The sequence below is a fragment of the Cygnus olor genome, chromosome 4 (genome assembly GCF_009769625.2).
Source record: "Cygnus olor isolate bCygOlo1 chromosome 4, bCygOlo1.pri.v2, whole genome shotgun sequence".
In the NCBI taxonomy this organism is placed as follows: Eukaryota; Metazoa; Chordata; class Aves; order Anseriformes; family Anatidae; genus Cygnus; species Cygnus olor.
This window is the reverse complement of record NC_049172.1, coordinates 63,836,311-63,859,245: the sequence shown is the minus strand read 5'-3', so window position 1 is coordinate 63,859,245 and position 22,935 is coordinate 63,836,311. Positions and strand designations below refer to the sequence as shown.

At 39.4% G+C, this 22,935-nt stretch overlaps 1 protein-coding gene across 1 annotated transcript; it reads right to left on the bottom strand.

The window, feature by feature from the left end:
* Positions 1-3,128: 3,128 nt before the first annotated feature.
* WDR1 (WD repeat domain 1) lies at positions 3,129-22,493 on the bottom strand. Its single transcript, XM_040556810.1, has 15 exons — positions 22,182-22,493; positions 21,916-22,037; positions 18,229-18,319; positions 15,381-15,528; positions 13,780-13,960; positions 11,868-11,945; positions 11,082-11,162; positions 10,730-10,963; positions 9,814-9,901; positions 8,374-8,530; positions 7,611-7,698; positions 6,035-6,145; positions 5,398-5,571; positions 4,102-4,246; positions 3,129-3,788 (listed from the first exon to the last, which is right to left on the bottom strand). Exons 1-15 carry the CDS (start codon positions 22,195-22,197, stop codon positions 3,679-3,681), a joined length of 1,824 nt encoding a protein of 607 aa, XP_040412744.1. The 5' UTR covers positions 22,198-22,493; the 3' UTR covers positions 3,129-3,678.
* Between the last annotated feature and the right edge of the window lie 442 nt (positions 22,494-22,935).

Genomic DNA, 22,935 nt, shown 5'->3' with positions numbered 1-22,935 from the left:
AGTATTGTGATGGGACTCACCCAAAGCTTTTGAGATAGCTGGCCAGTGTGATTATAAGATAGTTACCTATCATCCCTGAAAAAAGCATGTTCACCATGGGAGGGGCCTGATGACTGGAAAAATGCTGATGTACCCAGGTACAACCTTGAATAAAAGGAAGATCCAGAGCACTAGTGGCTCATTAGCTTTCACTAGTCCCTGGACAGCTGAAGGAGCACATCCCCTTGAAGTTCAATCCTAAATACTTGCAGGACAAAGAAATGGTCTACCCTGACTTGCCATAGGCAAATCACACTTGACAGCTAGGTGTTTCACCATCAGCATGCAAATACAGTACATCTTTATTCATACACCTCATCCCCCAGCAGTTTTACTTAAAAACTGAGGTATGTGGGCTGGAAGAATGGACCGCTGGGCTCTAAGCAGCAATCAATAACTGAACTTCCATCTGGTGGCCAGGAAGTAACAGTAAATTATTCCAGGGAGGCAATACTACCATGCTGTTCAGCCTACGTCTGATTACAGAACACGTAAAAAGGGACAGTCACCATGTAATGAGGCTTGGGAATTTCAGGTTGGACATTGGGAAAAACTTCACTGGAGCAGATAACTCAAAGAGGTTGTGTAATCTCCCTTGGTGTATGTTTTCTATGACTTGGCTAGGAAAACAAAACAAAACATGCAGCTGACCTGATGTATTATTGCTCATAGCCCTACTTCCCGTAGGAAATTAGACCAGATGAAGGGGATCTGCAGCGTCCCTGTCACCAATACCTCTGTGCTATGAATAGGTGTAACTGATTTAATTCATCTCAGTAAAAAAAAAATCAAATGAACTTTCTGTGGTATGCAAAAGACATGCACTTACTCTTGCACTAATTAGCTTCACGCCCAAGTCTCTCCAAGGAACTTTGCTCTCTTAGCCCAAGCAGTTCCTGCATATCTGAGAACTTGCCACTTGTTCTCAGTTCGGCCGGTTGAACTGTCATCCCACTCATGGGCACACGGAAGGGACCTTTTTCTCCTCAGTACACATTCATCATAGAGATAGCCATGGCTAAATTTATCACTGGGAAACGATTTGATCAGCAAATCCTTACTTGTGCCACAACCCTGAAACAGTATCTGCAGTGGTATACTAATATGGGCAGCAGGAGAAATTCTTGGATTCTCTGCTTAGAAACGTAGCTTCAAATATTCAGTTCCAGGTTGAAGGATCCCATGGCTTTGGCTTTTTGCTTAAGAACAATAATCGCATGAATAAAATTTTCAGGCAGTTACCCTCACTCCAAAAAGATGCCATAATGCTTAAAAGCAAGCAAACAAAAAACTAATCATTTAGTAGATGAGCCATGCCACAACACGTTGCAAGTCTATGCATAGTTTCACCGTCGTGTGTCTCACTTTCTATAAACACTTCCATGTCCAAATGATTTATGATGTCCTTTACCTTTCCGTTTACCCATTACCAATTAAAGATGTCATTTGGGATTTGCTGGTGATATTCCACAGAACAGCTGCTGCTAGTTTCTGGCTGAGAGCATAGACCAACTTCTTGGAAGGCCAATGTTCTGTACAAACACAGCAGAAATGGAAGAGGCAAACAGGATTAAATGGCAATGTTGAAGGGGGAGGGGAGAATCCATGCACTACAGCCTCATGAGGAATTGCTGGTCATGTTAGTTTTCTAAATCTATCCCTGGCCTAATTAAGCCGCATTTTCACTGTAAAGTAGGCAAGCTGCCAGTCATGGTGAAGTGAAACCTGCTTTCAAGTAACTGCCAGCTAGAATTTAAAGCGCATGCATGCTTGAAACAGAAACCTTTACTCCTGAATGGGCTTGAGAAGCCATGTTTGGTCAGGGCTTCAACTAACATTAAAAAAAGAAAAATCACAACTAGTCTTCTAATAGAGCAAAGTGTTTTGTTTTTCCTTCTTGTCATTGCATTCCTATTAACAGCCTTAACTTCATACTCTTGTTAAGTATCTCATATTTCCTTTCACAGTCACTAGCATCTGTAAACTACTACTGAAGAAAATAATTGAGTTCATAGAAATCAGTCCACATCCCTTTTTTTTTTTAAAGGGGTCATGAGGCCTGTAGATCATCTTGCCATAAGCTGCCACAGACAAAACAGGGTTGTACAAAACAGGGTTGTAGGAAAGGGAATGCAGAAAAAATATAGATATGATAGCTGAAGTAATCACAATTTGTCCAGCCAAGCCAATGGCTTCTGTTACCACACACATTTTATAGTCAACCTAACAGTGAAGGCTCTATTTTGACATAGATAGCTCTAGAAAGGGCAACAGTTTCTTTGGAAAAGGCCAAATAAACATTCACTATTTGTTCCCCCTTTACAAAAACATAACATGATACATCTGACATTGTAAGTTATCAGTGAAAGGCCCAGTGAAAGAATTTTTATTTGCTGTACAATTAATCATTAGAAATATGACTAATAAGAAAAACAACATACAAATCCACACAGAAAGGAAAGCTTAATAAAAACCAAACCAATATCGGAGGGGTGACAGTGATAAAGACTTAGAGGAAAGTTTGAAAAAAAAGTATTCCAAGGTTCTGGACACCACCGCCAACTTCTGGCCAATAGAGATGGTAACAAATCCTACTACATTGCACCAGTGCCCTCCTCCAGCCTGGCTGGACTGTTCACTTCAAATCACTTAAATGTGCTGTAGAGTGCGAGAAGGGAACCAAACACAAGAGCATGATCTGTCTGCATTAGATAACAGCTTACATGCAACTGTTCTGTACATGCGGATGCATAGAAGTTACTTAGTAAACACTATCTCCTTAAAAAGCACTTTGAGTCACAACAATGCTTCACTTAGTTTAATTCCTGTACTTTCAAAAAGGGTGGTAGAAGTACTGCATTTTTGTGAACACTAACATGCTTCTCCTCCTTCAAACAGAAAATATCTTTAATCTTTGAAACAGATTTTTTCTGACACTGAAATGACTAGACATTCTTATTCCATGATAGTAACAAATGTGTTTTTGAAGCAAGAAGTTGCCACAACAATTATTTGTAAACATTATACCCACAACAGTAAGTACATCAAAACCCCACACTTTCATCCTAAAATAAACCACAAAGCTTTGACATGAAATACATAAAAAGTTTATTATGTATGTACCCCATTTTGTTATCTGGAGGAGAAAATCTGAGGCAACAGTTTGGTGCAGTACAGAGAAGCAAAGCAATATACAGTAGCTGCACACAGCTTGATTGGTTTCAGATCACAACTAAATATTCTTACTATGACCGTTAGTACAGAAATGTTCTGTAATTAGAAAAAATGAGAAGTATTACTCTCATGCTGTACAGTCTCATGTTTCTTGGTTAGAAAAGAACAAGTGATTGAGTTTGAATCTTTCACGCCTGAATCTTTCACGCCAACTTGCTAGGCTGTTGCCTCTGGAATGTTCAGCACAAAGGTTAAGCTCCAGACATAATTTAAGTGCTTTTCATGTGCAAACTGTTACTGGCTAAAGCTTTCAAAGTACATTTAATTACAGATATGAACACCCTGTAAAGATATGAGGATATGATAGCAGACCCAGAGGCCAATACAGATTCTTTAAGAGAAATGCTATGTTCCGCTGCAGTAGTTCTAGTCCCTGATTAGGTCCTTCCAAAGAGACGACTTATTTCAATTGTAGGAGATAGACCACGCTTTGACAGAAGCATCATGGGATGTTGTTACCAGAGTATGTTCATCCAACCATGCCAAGCCACTTACATGATGTAGTCTGTGAGCATCTGTATGGCAGTCAGAAATAAGAGAAAATTAGGAAGGCTGGGCTGACGAAATAACTTCAGCACATATTCCAAAAGTGATTTTCAGCTGCATTAAATACTAGTACTATATTTTGTGACTACATAATAAAAGAACATAACAGAACATGGCTAAAACAGCCAGCTAAGTTATATGGAAGAGATTAACATGAAGGCTAAATTAGCTTGGGAACATACACAGCAATTTATCTGCTTACTGTCCAGTTCTAGAAAACAAGCACCATGTTGGATTGTAAGACTAGAAACTTTCAGAAGTTAAATTCTGAAGCAAACATACCTGGTATTTTGACTCTGGTCTCTGGATCACCTACAGTCCAAACATATACCATCATATCCATGCCTCCAGAAGCAAAGTGTTCATTATCTGGTGACCAGGCAATACAAACAATTTTTGCATGGTGTCCATAGAAGACATTATGTTCCTATTTGAAAGTTAACAGGGATACAGCGTCATTTCATTAGTTCCAGCTACTGCAGGAAATCACTGGCTTTCAATGTATAGCATCACAAACAAACAATGATAATTTTAATGTGTATCTGAGGTGCAGATGGATGTCCTATGCCAAGTGCTGACTTCTTTTGATTAGAGTTTAAATAAATGGCATAAAATGTATACAAAAATCCAGACCTTTTGTAAACAATTTGAAGACTTTCTATGAAACATGGATCTGTAAAGGGCATGTACAGCAAGTTCTTTTTATTTAGAGGCCTTTAAAATAACCCTTCGGATATTTTCAAAAGCACAATTCTTTAAGTTTTTACTTAAAAAATGAAGTGTTTTTCTGGAATGTCATCCTGAATTGTCTACTTCAGTGTGGTTTCAGTAAACTTCTGGAAAAATGACTTTAGAATGCTGATTCACATATTGGCTACTCAGCTGAGAAGCAGCAATTGCTTGTTACTTGGCTCTTGGTTAAAGGACAGTAGATTGAAGAATGGCACAAGATTCCCTGCCCTACCATATATCCCTTTTGGTGTTCTTACCACAAAGTTGTATGCCACAGCTAACAAAGTTACATTGTTAAGTCTGCTTTATTCACTTCATTAAAGTTTATTGCACTGCAGAATTCTCATCAAATTGGGCCTGCATTCTTATCTATTGTACAGAAATGCACACTAATTCTCTACTTGACATGCACGCAATTCATTGACTTTTGTTTTGCAAAACAAACAAGCAAAAAAAACCCCATGTTATTGATTCAGCTGATCCAAATAAGGAACCTGCATACTCTGTAATCTTTTGTATTTCATTACCCCTAGGCCTGTGGAAACCTGACCCTTCCCCCTCTACTCCACTCCATTTATCTGTTTATTATTAGACTGAATTTGAGCATTTTCCTAGTAATCAACCTATGCTGTACATTTCCTCTATTCTAACAATCTGATGGCTTCACATAAGCTGCTGTAAAAAGAAACGCTACCCCAAAATGTCAGGTAAAGTCACAGAAACACCAAGTGCACATTTGTGATTTAACAATTATGGCCCACCAGCTACACATTCCATCACAACAGATTTAGACATGAGATGCCAGTATGTGTTTTTAAACAAAAAAACTGATGCAGCTTTTCTTACCGCGTAGCCATCAGTGACGCTGAAGACAGTGACAACTTTGTTTGCATCACAGACTGCAAGAAAGGCACCATCGTGAGAATATGCCAGGTCAGTAACAGGACCTTTGGCTTCCAAAGACTTCTCATCACTTTTCAAAGAGGTTCCTTGGATTGAATACAAACGGACATTCCCATCCTGCAAGTTAAAAGTGGAGAAGAGGGGGAGGTACAAAAAAGTCACTGTACAGTAGAAACAGGAAGGCTCACCGAGCTTCTGGACGGTTGTCATCAATTCCATCTGGTACTGCTTATATTGAGAAACAGTTTAAAGAACTGTCATTCATACTGACTACAGTCCAACAAGTCTAGAATACAGAACTGAAGAATTTGCCTACTTTAATCTTGCACTGAGTAAAAACAGTTTGTAGACAGTGAAGACGAGATGCAAAAAATGAAGTAGATATTGGTCACAATGGTGGAAGAACCTGGGCTTTCATTCCCCAGGAATACCAATTACACATAGGTTACTTATTACAACACTGCTGTTGTTACAACCTGCCATCTACTACTTCTCAACACAACAGACCTACTATTGTTAAAGGCTTCTGTTACCGGTGCAAGTAGTCACAGAAGTACAGTTGTAAGAAGTGCAACCTTACCGTTCCTCCCACTGCTACTGTACCTCCTCCAGGGTGAACAGCTACAGCTTCCGGCTCATAGCCAAGGTCATCAATTGCAAAACATTTTTTCTTATCTTTCATCAAGACAATCTGCAAATCAAAAAATCAGTAAGTATTAAGATCATTCTTCCAAGCGCCCAATACATAACTATGACTAAGCCATGTTGCTTAGTCACAAATCCACTCTGACCGCTCAAAAGTCTACTATATTCTGATCCTGAGGGAACTGATTCACTCCTTTAAAAATTAAAAAGGGCCTGTGTGGTGACTAAGTACTCTAGTACAGCAGGTTAAGCATTCTACATTAGGTAGCACAGGGCATGCTCTACTGCATTCAGCTTTACCTCACTTGGTCAGAACAGAGAAGAAACGTGGATAAAGTAGTATTTTTAGCAGTGCTTACTCCCTGCCCAGTTCACTATTAAAGGAAGGGACACAGGCCCAAATTAGCAGCACATTAATACTGCAGTATTACATTTTGAGGGCTATTTCCTATCTAGATCTATATAACAGACAACTAGAATTATAACTCACATTGGAAACAGGTTTGGACAACCTTAATGAAAGGCTCAAGCATAGAACAAGTATCCACACAAGGAAAAGAAATCATTAGAATTTAAGCAGGCTTTGATACATGATTGCCTTGATGATACAAATCCTTCTGGAGTTTTGTGATCTGAATACTGCTGACAAGCAAATTCAAGCTATCCACACTGAACAGCATTTTTCCAATTTATTAGTTGGATTAGTTGCCAAAAAAATGCAGCAGCAAGATGCAATTTTTCCCCAGAACTGCCTCACTGAACAGAGCAGGCAAGAACATTACTTGGAAGTTAATATTCTTGCATGAACATAATGCTTAATCCCTATAATCTTTAGAAAAGAATCAACAAAAAAAATCACTCATAAAAAAAGATATACCAGAGAAGTCCTATGTACTAGCAGAAACGTTCTTAAGGCCAGCATAGTACATAGAGGTAAGTGCGCTTACTCCAACAGAGTTACATGACAGAATAAAATTAAACTTTATTGCCTTGCCCTTTTCTGCTCTCCCTCTCTTCTTCACCTCTTCCCCCCAACCCCCCTTCTCTCTCCAAAAAGAGAATGAGTATGGAGAATGAAATCTAGCATAATAAACTTGAAAGAGACAGCAGATCAGAACCTCTTTACAATCAGTACCTGAGAGGATTTATTTCAGGCACACTTACAACCAACAGTCAAGACATGCCTATTTAGCTTCCAATTCAGCAAGTGTACAGGGTTCTTTTCTCCCTATCTCAACTTAGACTCGGTGCAGCCTTCCTGCACAAAACTGTACTGTTAATAACGAATTCAGATGTATGCACACAAGGGACTACATGAAGTTTAAATCCATACATAAGACCATTCAATTGGTACAAGAAAAAAGGCAAGGCTATCACAAGGGCTTGTTTAATTATGTTCTCCAAAGCTCTTGTTAATGATCCCACACTAAACAAATTAGAAGCCATCTTGTTACCATACACTGCATTATGAACAGAGCAATTGTGTTGCAAGTCCAGAAGTTAATACTTACTTGTCCAATGCATAAAACTACAGTATAGCCACCAGGACCCACAGCTAAACATTTTGGTTGAACATCCATTTTCACAGCTTCCTGGCCACTAGAGGAAGGTGTGGTAGGGTAGAGAAGCGGGAAGGAACAAAACAGAGAAAAATATTCCATACTTAATATTATTGAATAATCAGTTTTAAAATAATCACCTAATAATGATCTTCATGGATATACCTAAAAAGTTTTAAATTAAAATCTACAAAGTTTCCTTACTGACATTCTAAAGACCAAACATATCTTAATTGGGTAGTATACCTTCTAAGTGAAAGTCAATGTTACTACACTAGAGTATAAATTCTGGATGTAACTAGGTGATCTTAATACAATTCTGTAAAGTTTTGTTTCCTTCAACTGTAGTTTTGATGAAGGAACAGCCGTATCCCAGCCTTCCTAACAAGCTGCTTATTAACAGTATTCTTATGTATTAATGAATCATAGAGAAACTGACACCCTTCCCACCATCCCCTAAGTAAGCCACCTGATACAGGACAAATATCTATCTAACCTGTGGAAGGGATGAGACTAAGTGAAAAGCCTGGGATGCATTTTCCCTTGTCACAGAAAAAAGTAAGGTTGGTGCAGCAATCGTTTCTACAGTTCCCATGGTAACTTAAAACCTGAATAAATTGCAGCATAAAATTATATACCATATAAATCAATAAAATGGTTGCTGGAAAATAAAAAAGGCTTCAATATTACAATAAAAGATAACAGTTTAACTAACCTGTAGTCCCTCTTGCTAAGGTTAGTATAGCGCACAGTATCATCCATACTGCAGGTGACCAGCTGATCCATTTCGTCCACTGCCATTCTAGAAACCTGGTTTGTATGGCCTTTCCCAGAAAAGCCATCATTCTCTCCAGTGTCCGAATCCCAATAATGTACACAACAGAATTAAGGAATATTTGAAGACGCCAGCGCAGTCAGATATAGAAAAATATCCCAATTAAGAAGTTAAATAGCTTATGTAATCAGAAAACTGAGGTCAGAAGTAGCCCCTAGAGACTGTTTAGTCCAAGCATTTGCTCAAGTCAGGTTCAGATAAAGCAGATTGCTTATTCAATTGGGTTTTGAGCATCTCCAACGATGGAGTCTCTACAATTTCTCCAGAAAACCCATGTCAGTGTTCAATATCCCTCACACTATTTATTAAATGAAATTCTGATGTTCTGTAATAAGCTAAGTGAGTTCTTACAATTGATAGTAAATACTGGAACAATTAGCATTAGGTCTGTGAATGCAAAATACTTTTCAAAACAATTACATTTACAAGTCCTGCAACATTGGCTTTCCCTCATAAGAAGTATTAATATCAGTTTGAACTATCAGTTTGTACTAGAGCTTTGCTGAGAGGTAAGTCCTTTATTTTACAATGGTTTCTGCCAATGCGATGCCATTTTAATGCATCATGGCAAGCTGGATGAAGGACTGCAGTTTTATTTATAATCTTCAGAATGTTGAAGAAAAGCCAACAGTCTTTTAGCTAAACACACCACAGCCTCACCCTTTACCCATGCCCTTTAGGGATCAGACTGCATTCCCAACATTTTAATTCAGAAACCAAAGGGACTGGAATTGAATCTTAAGAGAAGTACAAGTTCTCTTGAGTACTGAGAAAGCCTAGTGACATTTGGGATATCAAGTAAAGAATAGGATTGGTATGTCACAGAATGTCACCTGAATACAGGTGGGAAGAACTGCTGTAAGAAGTGCTTGTTACTAGGTCAGAGGGAGATTAACAAGAGTTTGTCATCTTCCTTGCCCTGAACATCTGAAAAACCAAGACAGATGACTTCCAGCTCATGCTGAAACCTACCTATTTACTGCATGTAACAGCAAGCAGCAGCAATACATATTTAACACATGTAATCAATTATATACAGAAAGTTACAAGAGGCTAATTTGTATATTTACTTCTTCATTCTAACAATCTACCTACTACAAAGAAGTGAGAACTGGCAATTAGGAACTGGCATGTATTTAGCAGGCAAATTTAAAGACAAACAGTAAAATAAGACAGGGAAGACAAAATAAGTTTCTTCAGAAGATATAAATTGTGTTCAATAAAGATAATTTTTGTCTTTGGTGAAGCATTTTTTTTTCCTAACAAGCTTTCTCAGACTATAAGGTTAAAACAAGTATCACATTATTATTCAAAGGATATTAATATGACCATCATTACTGCCAGAGTAAATATAGGACTTTCCACCATTTTTATGCACTGTAAGACACTGAATTGATTTACTGTGACCCTGTGAATAGGACAATAATTATTGATAGGCAATTTTTCACTTTAACATCCATATATAAGTTCAAATCTATTTGAGAAGAATTACAGGTTATTCAGAAAGTAACATTTATAAGCATTGAAGGTCACCCAGAATACAAACCACTAATTAGTGAAGTCATTTTACTACTGCAGTATTGCTATTTACATGTACTACCCATTAAGGAGAAAAAATAAGCACTGTGAATACCCCTATTACTTAAGGCTGCTAGCTAGGCCAAAATACTTTCACAGTCTTTTCATAGGCAAAGTTTACTTTTCAAGCACTTTACGATTCAGATGAAGATTAGATGTGGTTGTGCACCCACACCAGCTGCCAGAATTATAGTAGCAAGAATCTGGGACATCTGTTTCTAGTTCATGTAAAAACGTAAGCTCCCGTGAGAGTGCTGTGTCAGCGAACTCTGTAATTCCTAAAATTAAAGCTCACTTGTATAGTAACCCTAGTCACCTTGTTCACAACACAGTGGCTCTGGTTGACTGAGACATCACTGGTAGTTTTCTATCTATGTTGTATTCTTCTCTCATCTGAAGAATGGTTAAAGCTACTACAAAAGAAAAATTTGATAACCTTAATTGAAACCAAGTCAGTCTGTATATTTGCACAATATCACTGCACATAACATTGTAACTTTTTGATTTACGTGACTTGTGATAGTCAGTCACATATAGCTTGTCTGGCAATGCTCATTTAACAAAGCCATCTTTCAGCACTCAACTATTCCACCTAGACAACTTCAATCACCAAACCATTTATCAGAGACTCTGGTGTGACAATGTAAGTTTCACCTACCTTTATGACACGTAAAGGTTTATCTGGATTGTTCTTGTCCAGATAATTAATATAGCCAGAGAGGGAGATAGTCAGTAAGTGGTCTTTCTGCCACAAGCAACCCAGCTGCTGATCCAACACATTTGATCCCATGTTGAAAGTACTGACAACTGAATTAGCACCAACATCCCAGATTTTAGCAGTTTTATCTCCAGAAGCAGAAAGCAACTGGCTACTGTCAGGGCTCCAACTAATCTGTAAAATTAAATGCCACCACAAGACAGTAAGTGCATTTATTATTGCAAGACTTCACAGTCCACGAACTTCGTAATGAAACAGCATGGATCATTTGCACAAATTAAGTGATACTTACAGCATAAATACCTCCATCATGAGCTTTGCCTCCACCAAGAGCACACACTTTCTCTCCCGTCTTCCCATCATAGATGAAAATCTTAAAAGAGCACACACACACCACAAATAGAAAAGCGGTAACAGGAGAAAAAACAATGAAGAACTAAAACATTGGTACTTGCACTGCTCATATTCTTTTGTTACAAAGCACACTTTCCAGCTTATAAAGTAGCAGATTTTTGAAGAGGCACAAGTAGTCCTGCATTTAATATTTAAGCCTGAATCAATAAAGTGACAATTCTAAATAAGCACAGTAAGCCACCCTGTACACTGGATCCTGACATTTGAAATTGTGGGAGATGTAACATTTTTAACTCCTGCTGTGATGGCAGCTGCTTAGCACTGCTGTCAGGGGTATCTGCCTACAACATGGAAATCTACTACATAGAAGGAGCAGCCTATGGTAAATGTTATTAAATCTGCCCTTAGCAGCAGGGCATCCACATGGAGCTACAATGCCATCTATGAGTTCAGACTTTTCAGGATCATAACAAGGATGCACATATTGCAGAAGTCTGATATATTCCTACCAAAATCATCTCCAAGAGAAGTAATACGCCAGGGAGATGGAACAGGGACAAGGCTAAGTGAAAGTGGTCTGACATCAGCTGTTACACCTTTCTAGTGTCTCCCTATAAGTTTACATCAGTGATTTCTCAGAATAAGAAAAAGCAGGAATAAGAAAACGCACAAGAAAATCTCTCATTCTAAAAGTCACTACAGAAAAGAGTTACTTGTGTTTTACCTGGCCATCTGCACTAGCTGTAGCAAATCTGTTCCCATCAGGAGAAAATCTCACACAGTTCACAAACCGCGTATGGTCCTGTAGAAAAGAGAACAACCAGCACACAAAATAAGAAGAGACCAAATTACATAGGAGATAATCCAGTAACAATGAAGTTCTCTTATATTCAAGCCATAAATTAGTTATGTAGGAAATGCAGTATTCTCTACAGCAGGCTATTCAGTTTCTCAAGAGCAAACCAAGCCTCTGAATATATGAATATAACTGAAGATGATCATATGGATCAACAACAGCCCAGGGAAGAAACTGTTGGATATTGATGTAGCTCACACCACTTGCACAATACCAGGTGAATGAGTAAGCCCTGTATCAGGGATATGTAGGGGGGAAAAAAACTCAGGTGCAGCCTATATGCAATCATGGGATTCCTGCCCCCAGTCAATTCTTCTGCAGCATTCTCTAAATTTTGACTTACTTCATTGTCCAAGTAAATCTTACACACAGAAAAGTATTTTATGCTTATTATTGTAAAAAAAACACAGCAATGAAGAATAAATTGCTCGCTGGAATTCCAGTTCTGGGAGACTGCAGTCATACTAGCTCTGAAGTAACCAGGCAAGACTGATGTATGCTCTGCAAATAGGCCACTTACAAACAGGAGACTATTCGAACAATGTTAACTAGAAAGCACACGTTAAATAGGAAAGCACCACAATGAGGCCAAAGCTCCCATGCAAAGAGATTTGGAAGACTATTTTTAGTATTATAAAAGGCAGGTTCTAACCTACTTTTTTTGATTAAATACTTTTCCCCCCCAATACCTCAAGCTTCAATCTAAGCCATTTAACAGCCTGTACTTGAATCCCATACAGCAACTCAAATATCACTTTAAAAGGAAGGCTCCATCACATACCAGTCTGAGCAGCACTGGTAAGCAATTCAGACCTCACAGCTCCAGAAGAACCAGCTTAGCAAAATGTAAGTATCAACTTAAGTTCAGAAATATATTAGGCAACTACATCATTTCATTGGATTGCAGAGCTCAAAACAATTCCTTTTCTAGAACTGGAATGGAATCCTTACTAAAGTCAATGTATGAAGCTTACTCAAAGCACATACTTATTTTCATAAGTCCTACTACTGTAGTCTTTAAAAAAGAGCCACTAAATATTTGGAATTTACTAGTCCAATAAAATTCAGTATCTCTGCAATACTGTTTTTTTTTTTTTTGAGGCAAGACACATTTTGTGGCATCAGAAAAAGCTACACAAGTTCTTGGCTTTTTTTTTTGCCTCAAGTAACAACGAATGTCTTAAATGTGATAGTTCCAGGCTTTGTTTCAGTTATGAGATTTCAGTTAGTACAATAAAAAAGTAAGAAAGAATGTAAAAACAAAACTGATTTCTACAAGTATTGGGTATATATTTTCTGTGGTTAGTTACATTTCAAAACACCTCCTCTTGCCCTTTCAGAGCTGCCTTGGGATTTCAGATTTGAGCATTCTTAAGCAGATTGGGAAATTCCACTCACACAACCACATTTCTTGAATCAAGCACCTTGGAGTCTTAAGAAACACTATGCATTTCTCTGTCAGGAAGAAGAGCTCAAGGAGCATCACAAGGGCTGATGAGAATTCCTACTGCTTATGCTATGAAAGAAGACGTAAAGCCAAAATTCATTTAAAATGCTTCAGGTTTTCTTCTTACCCAATGACTTGTTTTGATTGTAGGCTTGAGTCAAGCCTTCAGTTATACACAAACATGGGTTTAAGACAGACACATGACACCAGCTGTGGCTCAAAAGAGGGAATTAAGAACTTATTAAAATTAGCTGTGACAAAAACTGCAAGCTTGTTGGAAAGCTTCTAGTTAATTTGGTACACAGTTTAATGTAACCACAACTTAAAACTCACACTTAGTGTAAACTTGAACTTGAATGGAGGTCCCTCAAAGAAAGCAGCACAGTTGTCATCACTGCCAGTTGCTAGACGATAAGGTCTTGTTTGTTTTATGTCCACGCTGTTGATCACTTTGTTGTGTCCAGTGATCTCACCAACAGAAGAACCACTATCCCACAGGAACACTGCTCCGAATCTAGTTAGAGAAGCACACATTAAGTATAATTCATAAATGTTACATTTAGATTAATTCCTTGATCATCTGCAAACAGCAGATTCGAGTGCACTCAAAGAAATTAGGTCATCTCATTAATCTCATGCAACCGCATCACAGTTCCCTGAAGGATATTTAAGATCTTGCTGGAGATAGAACCTAGACTTTAATAGGAGACATTCGCTGAGAAGGTCAGACAAACATTTTATGTACAGAGCTTCTAAAATTCAGAGATCCAGAAGATATTCTTCAGCAACTCTACTGGTTTATGAAAGAAAACACTAAGTTTTGCCAACTAACTAGTCACTACACAGAACTCAGAGAGCTAGCATAACAATAACATCAGATGAATTATCTGACAATTTAGCCCAGATTGGGTACCATCACTTTTACAACAATTACTACTTAAAGATATAAAGAATTATTATAATAGCATTTTTGCCATTTCTTATTTTAAATTATGTTTTTTTAAATTAGTATGGTCAGTACAATGGCATTAAGCTATCAGAAAATCACTGTTTAAAATGGGCTTTGTAGAATGACTTCAGCATAATTCTAGATTTGAAGTACACACACCTAATATGAAACAGTCCAGTTTCTTAAAGCAGAAGAACAAAATTTCTACAGTATCTACCAAGGGGCAGGTAGGGGTGAAGGGACAGACAGGGACAAAGAACATCTCTCCAATATCAGGACATAGTACATGATGGCATTTAAAAATGGTGCAGAAGGTGGGGAACAGGACCACACTATATTTTTCAGACATCTAGGTATAAGACTACTTGGTCTGGACTCTGTTTTAAAGATCTGCCAGTCTTTAAACATTAAGGAAGGACACAAACCTGACTGAAACAGACACCTTATTTAGTCAAACAAGGACAACTGGTTGCAATTTTAATCAACATAGTAATACCTAGAAGTATGGGAGTGTTGCCGGGTGAGAAAATTCAGATACAAGGTTTTCTTTATTTGTAGTCTTATTCAATCATATCCTCAATTTGAGAGGGGTGAAAGAAGAGGGAGAGAATCTACTTGTGGCTTTTCCTTCCTACTCTATCGGAAAGAAAGAAATCCCTAAAGAGTCACACTGAACAGATATTTAACATAATATCACCTCTAAGAAATAAGCAAACCCACACAATTTAAACTAAGCAATTGTAACAGAACTGTATTTTCCAAGTAGCTCTACAGCTGTCAAATACTGCATAAAGAACTCTGCTGCAGAACGGGACATTTTGAAGTCTAAAGAGGGAACAAGCCACAATTTCCTTCCTCTGAAGAAGGAAAAGCTTTCTGCAAAGAACCTGCTTTGCTAGATCACAGAAGTTTACAGTGTGAATATTTATACACACACACAAATACATATGCATAAATACACAGACATACAAAAAAATTTACTTACTTTTCCCTTCCTTCTCCAACCACAGCAATTCTCTTGCTGTCTTCAGTCCAGGCAAGGTCCTTGATTTTTCCTGCAAATGGCTGATACTCATACTTCAGTAAGTGTTCCTTCTGTGTAGTATCCCAGATTCTTAGCTTTCCAGAGACATCTGCCATAATAAAACAGAATATAACTATCGTTGTTCCAGCATGACTCAGTCACATGACTCAACAATCTGCCAGGATACAAATTTTCAGCTACACTGAACATTGGTACTAGGGACCAATCTTATCCTATTGCAATGACCACAAATCCCTTGATTTAAGAATGCTGAAGACTACATCTGTTTCACTGATGTATGTTTTTAACCAGATATTAAGGCTTAAGACATGCTGCAATAAATACAATGCATGTAAAGAACTTTTGAGAACATGTGAGAAAATTTGAGAACATGTGAGGAAAGTTACATAGTAAAGAGAAGGTAGGCATTTGCATGTTACATGTCTATGTTACCAAAAAAATGAAAATCCTCCATCAACTACAAGATGGCTCACACACGCTACTTTGGAAAGTAAGCCACTCTACACTACAATAAGAAAGGAAACTGGTGGACAGTGGCTGTTACACTAAAATTCACACTTCAGCTTTTTTGCACCTTTGTAGCAAACCTGTTTTGCATGTAAATACAAGGTGTATATATATTTAGAGGTACAAAGAGACCTCTACCCATAACGCTCTATTCATGCACACATCAGCATGCTTTTTCAGTACAAAAGCACATACGCACTTATTTGTGCAGGTATCCACATGCAGTTTCTAGAGTATTACAAAGAAATCCAACAAAATATCACAAAACATTAATGACACAACCAGCAGATGTAACAGGTCCTAACAATCTAGGACAACATAATGCCAGCTGCCTTGGTCATTACTTCCTCTAAGTATTACACAAAACTAGAGCTTCCTTCCATTTAGAAGCAATTACCGTGGTGCAACACTGCAACCAGCAGAATTGTTCCATGCACAGACAGGTTTACATATCTGTAACAAAGCCCACACAGTAGATTTTGTGCGCACTGAACCCTTCATAAAAGCCACCTTTTAGAATAAGCTACATGTTAACAGCATATCTTCTACCACAGCAGAGCTCTTTTGAGTATCAGTGCATCTTTACAGCATGGACATAGAGCATCCCTGTATCTTTGGGACCTTCCCACTGACTCACCACCTCTACTTCTGCTAAAAGGACAGATTCAGAACCCTTCATTTTACACTGAGAATGCTTTTGTAGTGGAATTCAAGTTCAAACTTCAAAATCAGTGATATACAGAAGACAGTTTTTAAAGGAAATATTGCAGCCTAAGCTTGTTTACTGGGGTAGGACAAACAACGTCTGAAAAAAAGCCAAATGAATAATTCCCCCAGAAGCAAGGAGCTTCCTTACACTGATCACAAATGAAAGACATCTTTCTGGATCAGGCTAGGCATATATAAACTTATTTTACAGAGGACTGAATCTACAGTGTCACAAGAACAAAATAAATGGTTATCCTGAGGGTTAAGTACAGCACAAACCTACAGCACCAAGTCGGTAGAATAAAAAAAATACAAACTGGATTTTAAGAAGGTACTCGGTTTGACATATGGTCCACACACAAGACTGAGCCAAAAAAATCCTGGCTTTCATTTCCTTCAGACAAGGAGGGGGAAAAAGGAACAAGAACAAAAATACAAAACCTAAGACTGTGTTATCAGTGTTCTTAAAGCTCCCCTGGTATTCAGAAGACACATTTTCTAATACAGCTTTTGGATATGCAAGAAAGGACAGATATTTTACAAATTCAAAGTGCTCTACCTGTAAAATTGATGAGAAATTCACCAACTACTAACACTTGTGTAAACAAATCTGGACTCCCTAAGGGGTACATATTCAGAATGTTTATTTTCAGCAACAGTAACTGATCTATTATTTAAAATCAGGAGGTTTTGCTCTATTTGGGTCCACTAGTTGCTTCTCAAGTGTTTTTCATTGACAATGGCAATGTTTTTTTAAATATACAAATTGATTACAATTCTAAGAAATGGATGTTGCAAGTTAATATTCTTCAACTGTACACCAGTCCTCCTGAAAAAGGAGGAATTATTTGAACCAAGCTGCTGTTAATATGGGATTGTTTAGTTCTTTGTTTGTAAATCATCAAAAACTGCAGCCGTTTTTACTAATAATCCAAAAAATTCACGCAGAAGGAAATTCATGTTGCCCATTCTCAGATATTCATTCACAAACATATATTTCACAGAAGTTGAGAATCTGCCATTTTCCCTGTTAACTTACCAGTGAAAGCCTTTTTTAGTTTGTGTTACAACTGTAAGAAAAATGATGCTAAATCTTGCCAAGTTCTGTCACGAAAAAAGGGGCTATGGAAACGAAATGAGTATACTCTTCTAGAATCCCTCCCTCACCCCTAAAGTATCCAAGTATATTAATGAGAAGAAACAGCAGCCCCGTATTTCAGAAATAACTTTTCATTCTGCTGCATGTACAAATGTCATTTATTACACCAAGCTTTTCTCTCTTTAACTTTATACTTTGTAAAGTTGATTTCCAGGTTCCTTCTGATTTAAGCACCAATTTTAAAAAGACCAAGCAGGAAACAGAACTCAATGCTTTAGAAAGAGGCTAGAGGAACAACTACAGAAGTCCTTCCTTCCTCCCTCACTTAATTTCATTGCAGCATGTCACATTGGTTGCATACAGTTTGGACATACATTTAAAGGTTAACTCCTCTGTTGTGCCAGTAAGTTTTGTGCCAAGCACTTTAACAGCTCTGCCCCCATAGCCCATCCAGCATGCGCATCAATACCTTACCTCCAGACGCTATGTAGAATCCACTGGGAGCATACTTGGCAACTACAACCTGGTGGGCATGCTCAGTATAGATGTCAGCAATTGCAGGATTCTAATTTAAAGGAAAAAAATGTTACTAGGTAGTACTTCCTGGTTTTCACAGAAGTAAAATCAGACATTCCATGAAAAAAAATCATTTCTCCCAACACTCCTCTCGCTCTTTCTTCTAATTTGTCCTTTAAATCAAGATATAGTCTACAACTGAGAAGAAAACTGCAGGGCACATTGCAGAAAATTACTGTCCAGTTATGACTGAAACATCATATGCTAATTTCTAACAACTGCCACAGTTAAATTATTTCCTCTGACAGCCAACACTAGCTGTGACCCTCTCTTCAATATCTGCTGAAAAATAGAAAAACCCTCTCCAAAGTAGCACGCTAAGCATTAGACGTCCTTTTTATGGGGCTGGCCAGGTAAGACAGCTCTCCAGGTAGATCACTAAACACGAGCTGTGCTTCAGGACACACACCCAGAAGTTGTACTATAGTAGAGTATGAAGGTTCAGCAGATGGTTAACCATACTGCATGGCCGTTACTCATCAGTACGCACACTCCAGATTACTCAGTAACCAATGAGCTGTGCAAGGCTTACTCATTCTTGCCAACTGAAATCTGGTTTAAAAGCTACTAGACTAGCACAGGAAGTCTTCCCCAGTAGCAACAGCTGTACAGGAGTTCTGAAAGAAATTTGCTGCCATGGCATCGCAGTTTTATCTCTTCGGTCTTATGTGCTTTCAGAGGCTTCAGGCTGGATAATAAAACTGACTGTGTCTCATAAGATCAGTGGTGTTACACTACTGAGGTGCCACACCAATCAAAGGACAACATCTAGACAAGAATTCTTCCAACGCCTGCTCTCAAATTAACTGCATAAACAGAAGAGACATTCTGCACATCTCCCAAACACACTGCTTAAGCTACAATGTAATGCGCTACTCCTTAGAGCGGTCTTTTTCTGGCAGTTAACAGACATCTTCCAGCTCCAGAAACATTATTCCTATGGTCAAAACAAAAGTCAATTTTAGCTGCTGTAATAAATACTGAATTATCCAACCAAACCAGAGAACCACCTGATGTTGTGGCATGATTCAGCTGTCCAATCAGGAAAAACTAAAACACCTGCTCTGTGCTAGAAAGCAGAGAGAGTCTCTTGTTTGCATGAGTTCTTGCTGTTGCAGTACTGCTACATCTCAGGAGACAAAATATAGCTTACTCATGCAAGAAGCAACTTTTTCATTCCTGCTTTTACATTGCTTGAGTGCATTATAGCCTTACTTAAGTCACAATTGTCTGCATTTGCAGCATCCTCATGTCATTCTCCATTTTGTGTGCAACTGGGATTTTAGCTAAGCAATACACGATAATGTTTTCCCTATGCTATAGCTGCACCATCTCCTAGTTCAAGGAGCTCAAAACAACCCCACTCTGTTAGTAATGGCATACATAAGTGGCTGCTGTTTTATAGCAACACTCTCCAAGAGTCCAGGGACCTAAAGGGATGAGACTGAACTTACAGACTGACTGAGAGGGTGAAATGCACCATTAAGATCAAATTCCCAAATTTAAAATACAGTCAATAAATTCAGGATATCAGGTAGGTCAGAATTACCATTTTAAATCCTGTTTGTTTATTTTTTTTAAAATCTCATGTGTCTTTCATACCACGAGGAAAAGAAAAAAAATCAGTTCTAAAGAGGTTTTTGGATAAGTTTGCTAGCTAGGACAAACACAGTACCTAATACCAGATTCAACAAGAAGAGAGAGCTTATGTGGCTTATTTTGAACACTGAAACCAGAGCCACATACGAAACCAAGCAGTTAAAGTTCCAAGCTTCAAAGTAGGCTTGGACCCATGAAGACAGTATAAATTATTTATTAAGTATGAAACCTTACAAATATCACTAGTCCTGTCTCTGAGAGCTTCTTCAGCACCATTCCAGGACTTTTTCTTGTTAAAGAATGTCTCTACTTCATGCTCACATATTAACCCTGAAGGCTATATTCATCACCACTGATCAGCTCTTGATTTAGAGGTGGGTGTTCTTCCTACTTGCCAGTTCAGGTAAATTTGCATGCCAGCATAAATAATATAAAACTGAAGGGTTTATGACTTCCATTCTCAACATCCCTTGAGAGTTTAAACAGTCTAAATTGGAATTCCCAGAGTCCCACCTCACTTTTGTACTCAGACTTTGCAATGTGCTCTACATTCTGTCTCATGCTGGGACTAACATTTGCACCAGTCAAACCTTCAGTGAGCTGATTCAGAAAGCTAAAAGCAAATTGTTTTCTTCCAATTCAACCCCCCAAAATAGGGTCAGAGAAGCACTAATGACAGTGCAAGGGAGGAGGTCACAATCCATATCTTGGGCAAGAACTGTAATGTAAGCAGAGTGGCTTTTCTCTCTTCTCTCATTGCACTGTATGCCATTATAGTGTTTAACTGGGGGTTCTGGTTTCAGAAAATTGAACTTTTCTTGACACCAAGAGTGAAACACTATTACTATAGGATAAATACTGAGACGTTAAAACCAGAGTACAAGCATGGATTTGTTTTTCAGTGAGTGCATTTAAACTGTTACCAAACAAGAAATTTGCAATTAAGTGTTTACTAGCATTTCTGTGTTGTGACATGATAGTGAAGAACCATCTGAATACAGTGGGAGTTATGAGATGAATCAGGAAAATATAAAAAATATCCAGTTTACAAAAGCAGAAGCAGCCATCTACAAATACACTCTCGTGGAGACCTAGAAATTCCAGAGGTAGGATCTGTCCCCTTGCAGCCCTCCCTACTGCAAGCCACGTTTACAGTAAGAGAGGAAATTAAATCTGGGGGAGAGTTTGATTTTTTCTAAAGAGCAAGTATTTACTTATAAGTAAAGAATGATTTTTGAAAACCAATAGCAAGACAATAACCTGGACATGTAGCGCTTCCTCCATACTTCTCTAAGGGATGCCATCTTTGAAATCATTTAAATAACTCATCTAACATTACTCTAGTTATCACCAAAGTAAAGAGAAACAAAAACACCACTGAAAACATTAACTGGGGCATTCTAGTATTCGAATAATGAGAAAAATTCCCCATGAGCAGGGTGAGAGCTCAAGGTGCAGCTTGCCATAGAGTCAAGTACCTGATAACTGGTTCAATTCCTGGAACGCTCACAGGGTGGGGGGGAAAAAAAGCTACAGAATAATGGACTTAAAGACAGTTGTTTGCAAGTATTTGCATGCTTCTTTTACTAGCAAAAGGCCCAATACAGGAAATAAGGAAGATTTCATTTATTAGGCCAACAAAACTCTCAACTTCCTAACAGTGGTATATAAGGAGATAAACAGGGCCAACCAGAACATACCAGTCTCTGCTCTATAAATCCTATGCAGAGAAAGGAAGGAAATAATGATTTTTATTTTTATTTTATTTTATTTTTTTTACAGATTTTTGTAGCTGCTGCCCATGGCTGCACGCCTGAGTCACGCACCCTTCCTATCCCCCTGCTGCCGATCACGGAGCCGCGACCTCAATTGCGATAATTAAGCGTGAAAGGAAGCCCGGGCTGCTACAGGAGAGGGGCTGGGAAGGAAAAGGAAAGTTAGCGAGCGGGGCTAGGGCACGGAGCGAAATAAATCGGGATACGTTACATCAGCGTTCCTGATGACGACGCATTTTCCGTTGGTATAGAGAAAATTATTGCCCTTAGGATCACCTCCGAGGATTTTGGAAACGCCTCGTTCAACCTGCGGGAGGCTGGCGAACACTTTTTCTGAGGAAAAAATAATAAAAAAGAAGGAAGGGAGACAGAGAGAGAAGGCGGGGGGGGGGGGGAAGAGAAGGCGCGGTCACTTGTTGCTGCCGGCGGTCCCCCGGTGCCCCCCACCCTCCCTCCTCCGCCTCGCCGGGGACTTACTGATCTCGTACGGCATCTTCGTCCGCTCGCGGCCGGAGGCACTGGGAAGGAAGGAAGGGAAGGGCACGGAATGGAGGGAGGCGCAGGCGGGCAGACCGGCGGCCGCTCGGCTCCCGCTCTGCTCCTCACCCGCCCGCCGCCGCCTCAGCGCCGCGGCCCGAACCAGGAAGCGGCCGCGCCGCCCGTCCGCCCGCCGCTGCCTATGACCATATATAGTCAACTCTGCTCGCGCCGCTCCCTCCCGCCCTCCCCCGGAAATGCCGTCGGCTCGCCCGGGCACGGGCCCGCCCCGGCGCTTGGGAGCTGCTGAGCGCCACGCGGCGGCGGTGCCCGGTTTCGGGTTTGGGCGTCACCCGGAGCGTTGCGCATGCGCGGGCCTCGTCGCTCCACCTAATGTTCCTGCCACCATTCTGAGCGGCGCATGCGCAGGAGCGGTGGTGAAGCCACATAGGGAGACCTGTGAAGGGAGGTTGCTGGCGTTGCCATGGGGACGGCGGGTGGGTGGTGGGAAGTGGAGCTGTGAGGAGAGGGAGGTTGGGGGGAGCATGGGGTAGGGAGTCCCCGTCACCAGGGCCCTCGCTCCTCTCCCGTCTTCTTGTCACCGGCTCCCCTCACAGTGCCACATGGGCCTCTGGCTCTTGGTGTGTGGTTAAACATGGCACCTAGGGGGTATTTGTCCCAGAAATAGCTACTGAGGGCACACCAGGCATTGGTCTGAAGTTATTCTGAGGGCAGAGCCTGCCTTTGGGTTTGG

Excerpts from the sequence above, each read along its gene's own strand:
- WDR1 (XM_040556810.1), bottom strand. Across the intron at positions 15,529-18,228 it reads ATTCTACATAGCGTCTGGAG|ATGTCTCTGGAAAGCTAAGA; the intron begins GTAAGGTATTGA and ends TTATTATGGCAG. Across the intron at positions 11,946-13,779 it reads AGTTCAAGTTTACACTAAGT|GACCATACGCGGTTTGTGAA; the intron begins GTGAGTTTTAAG and ends TCTTTTCTACAG.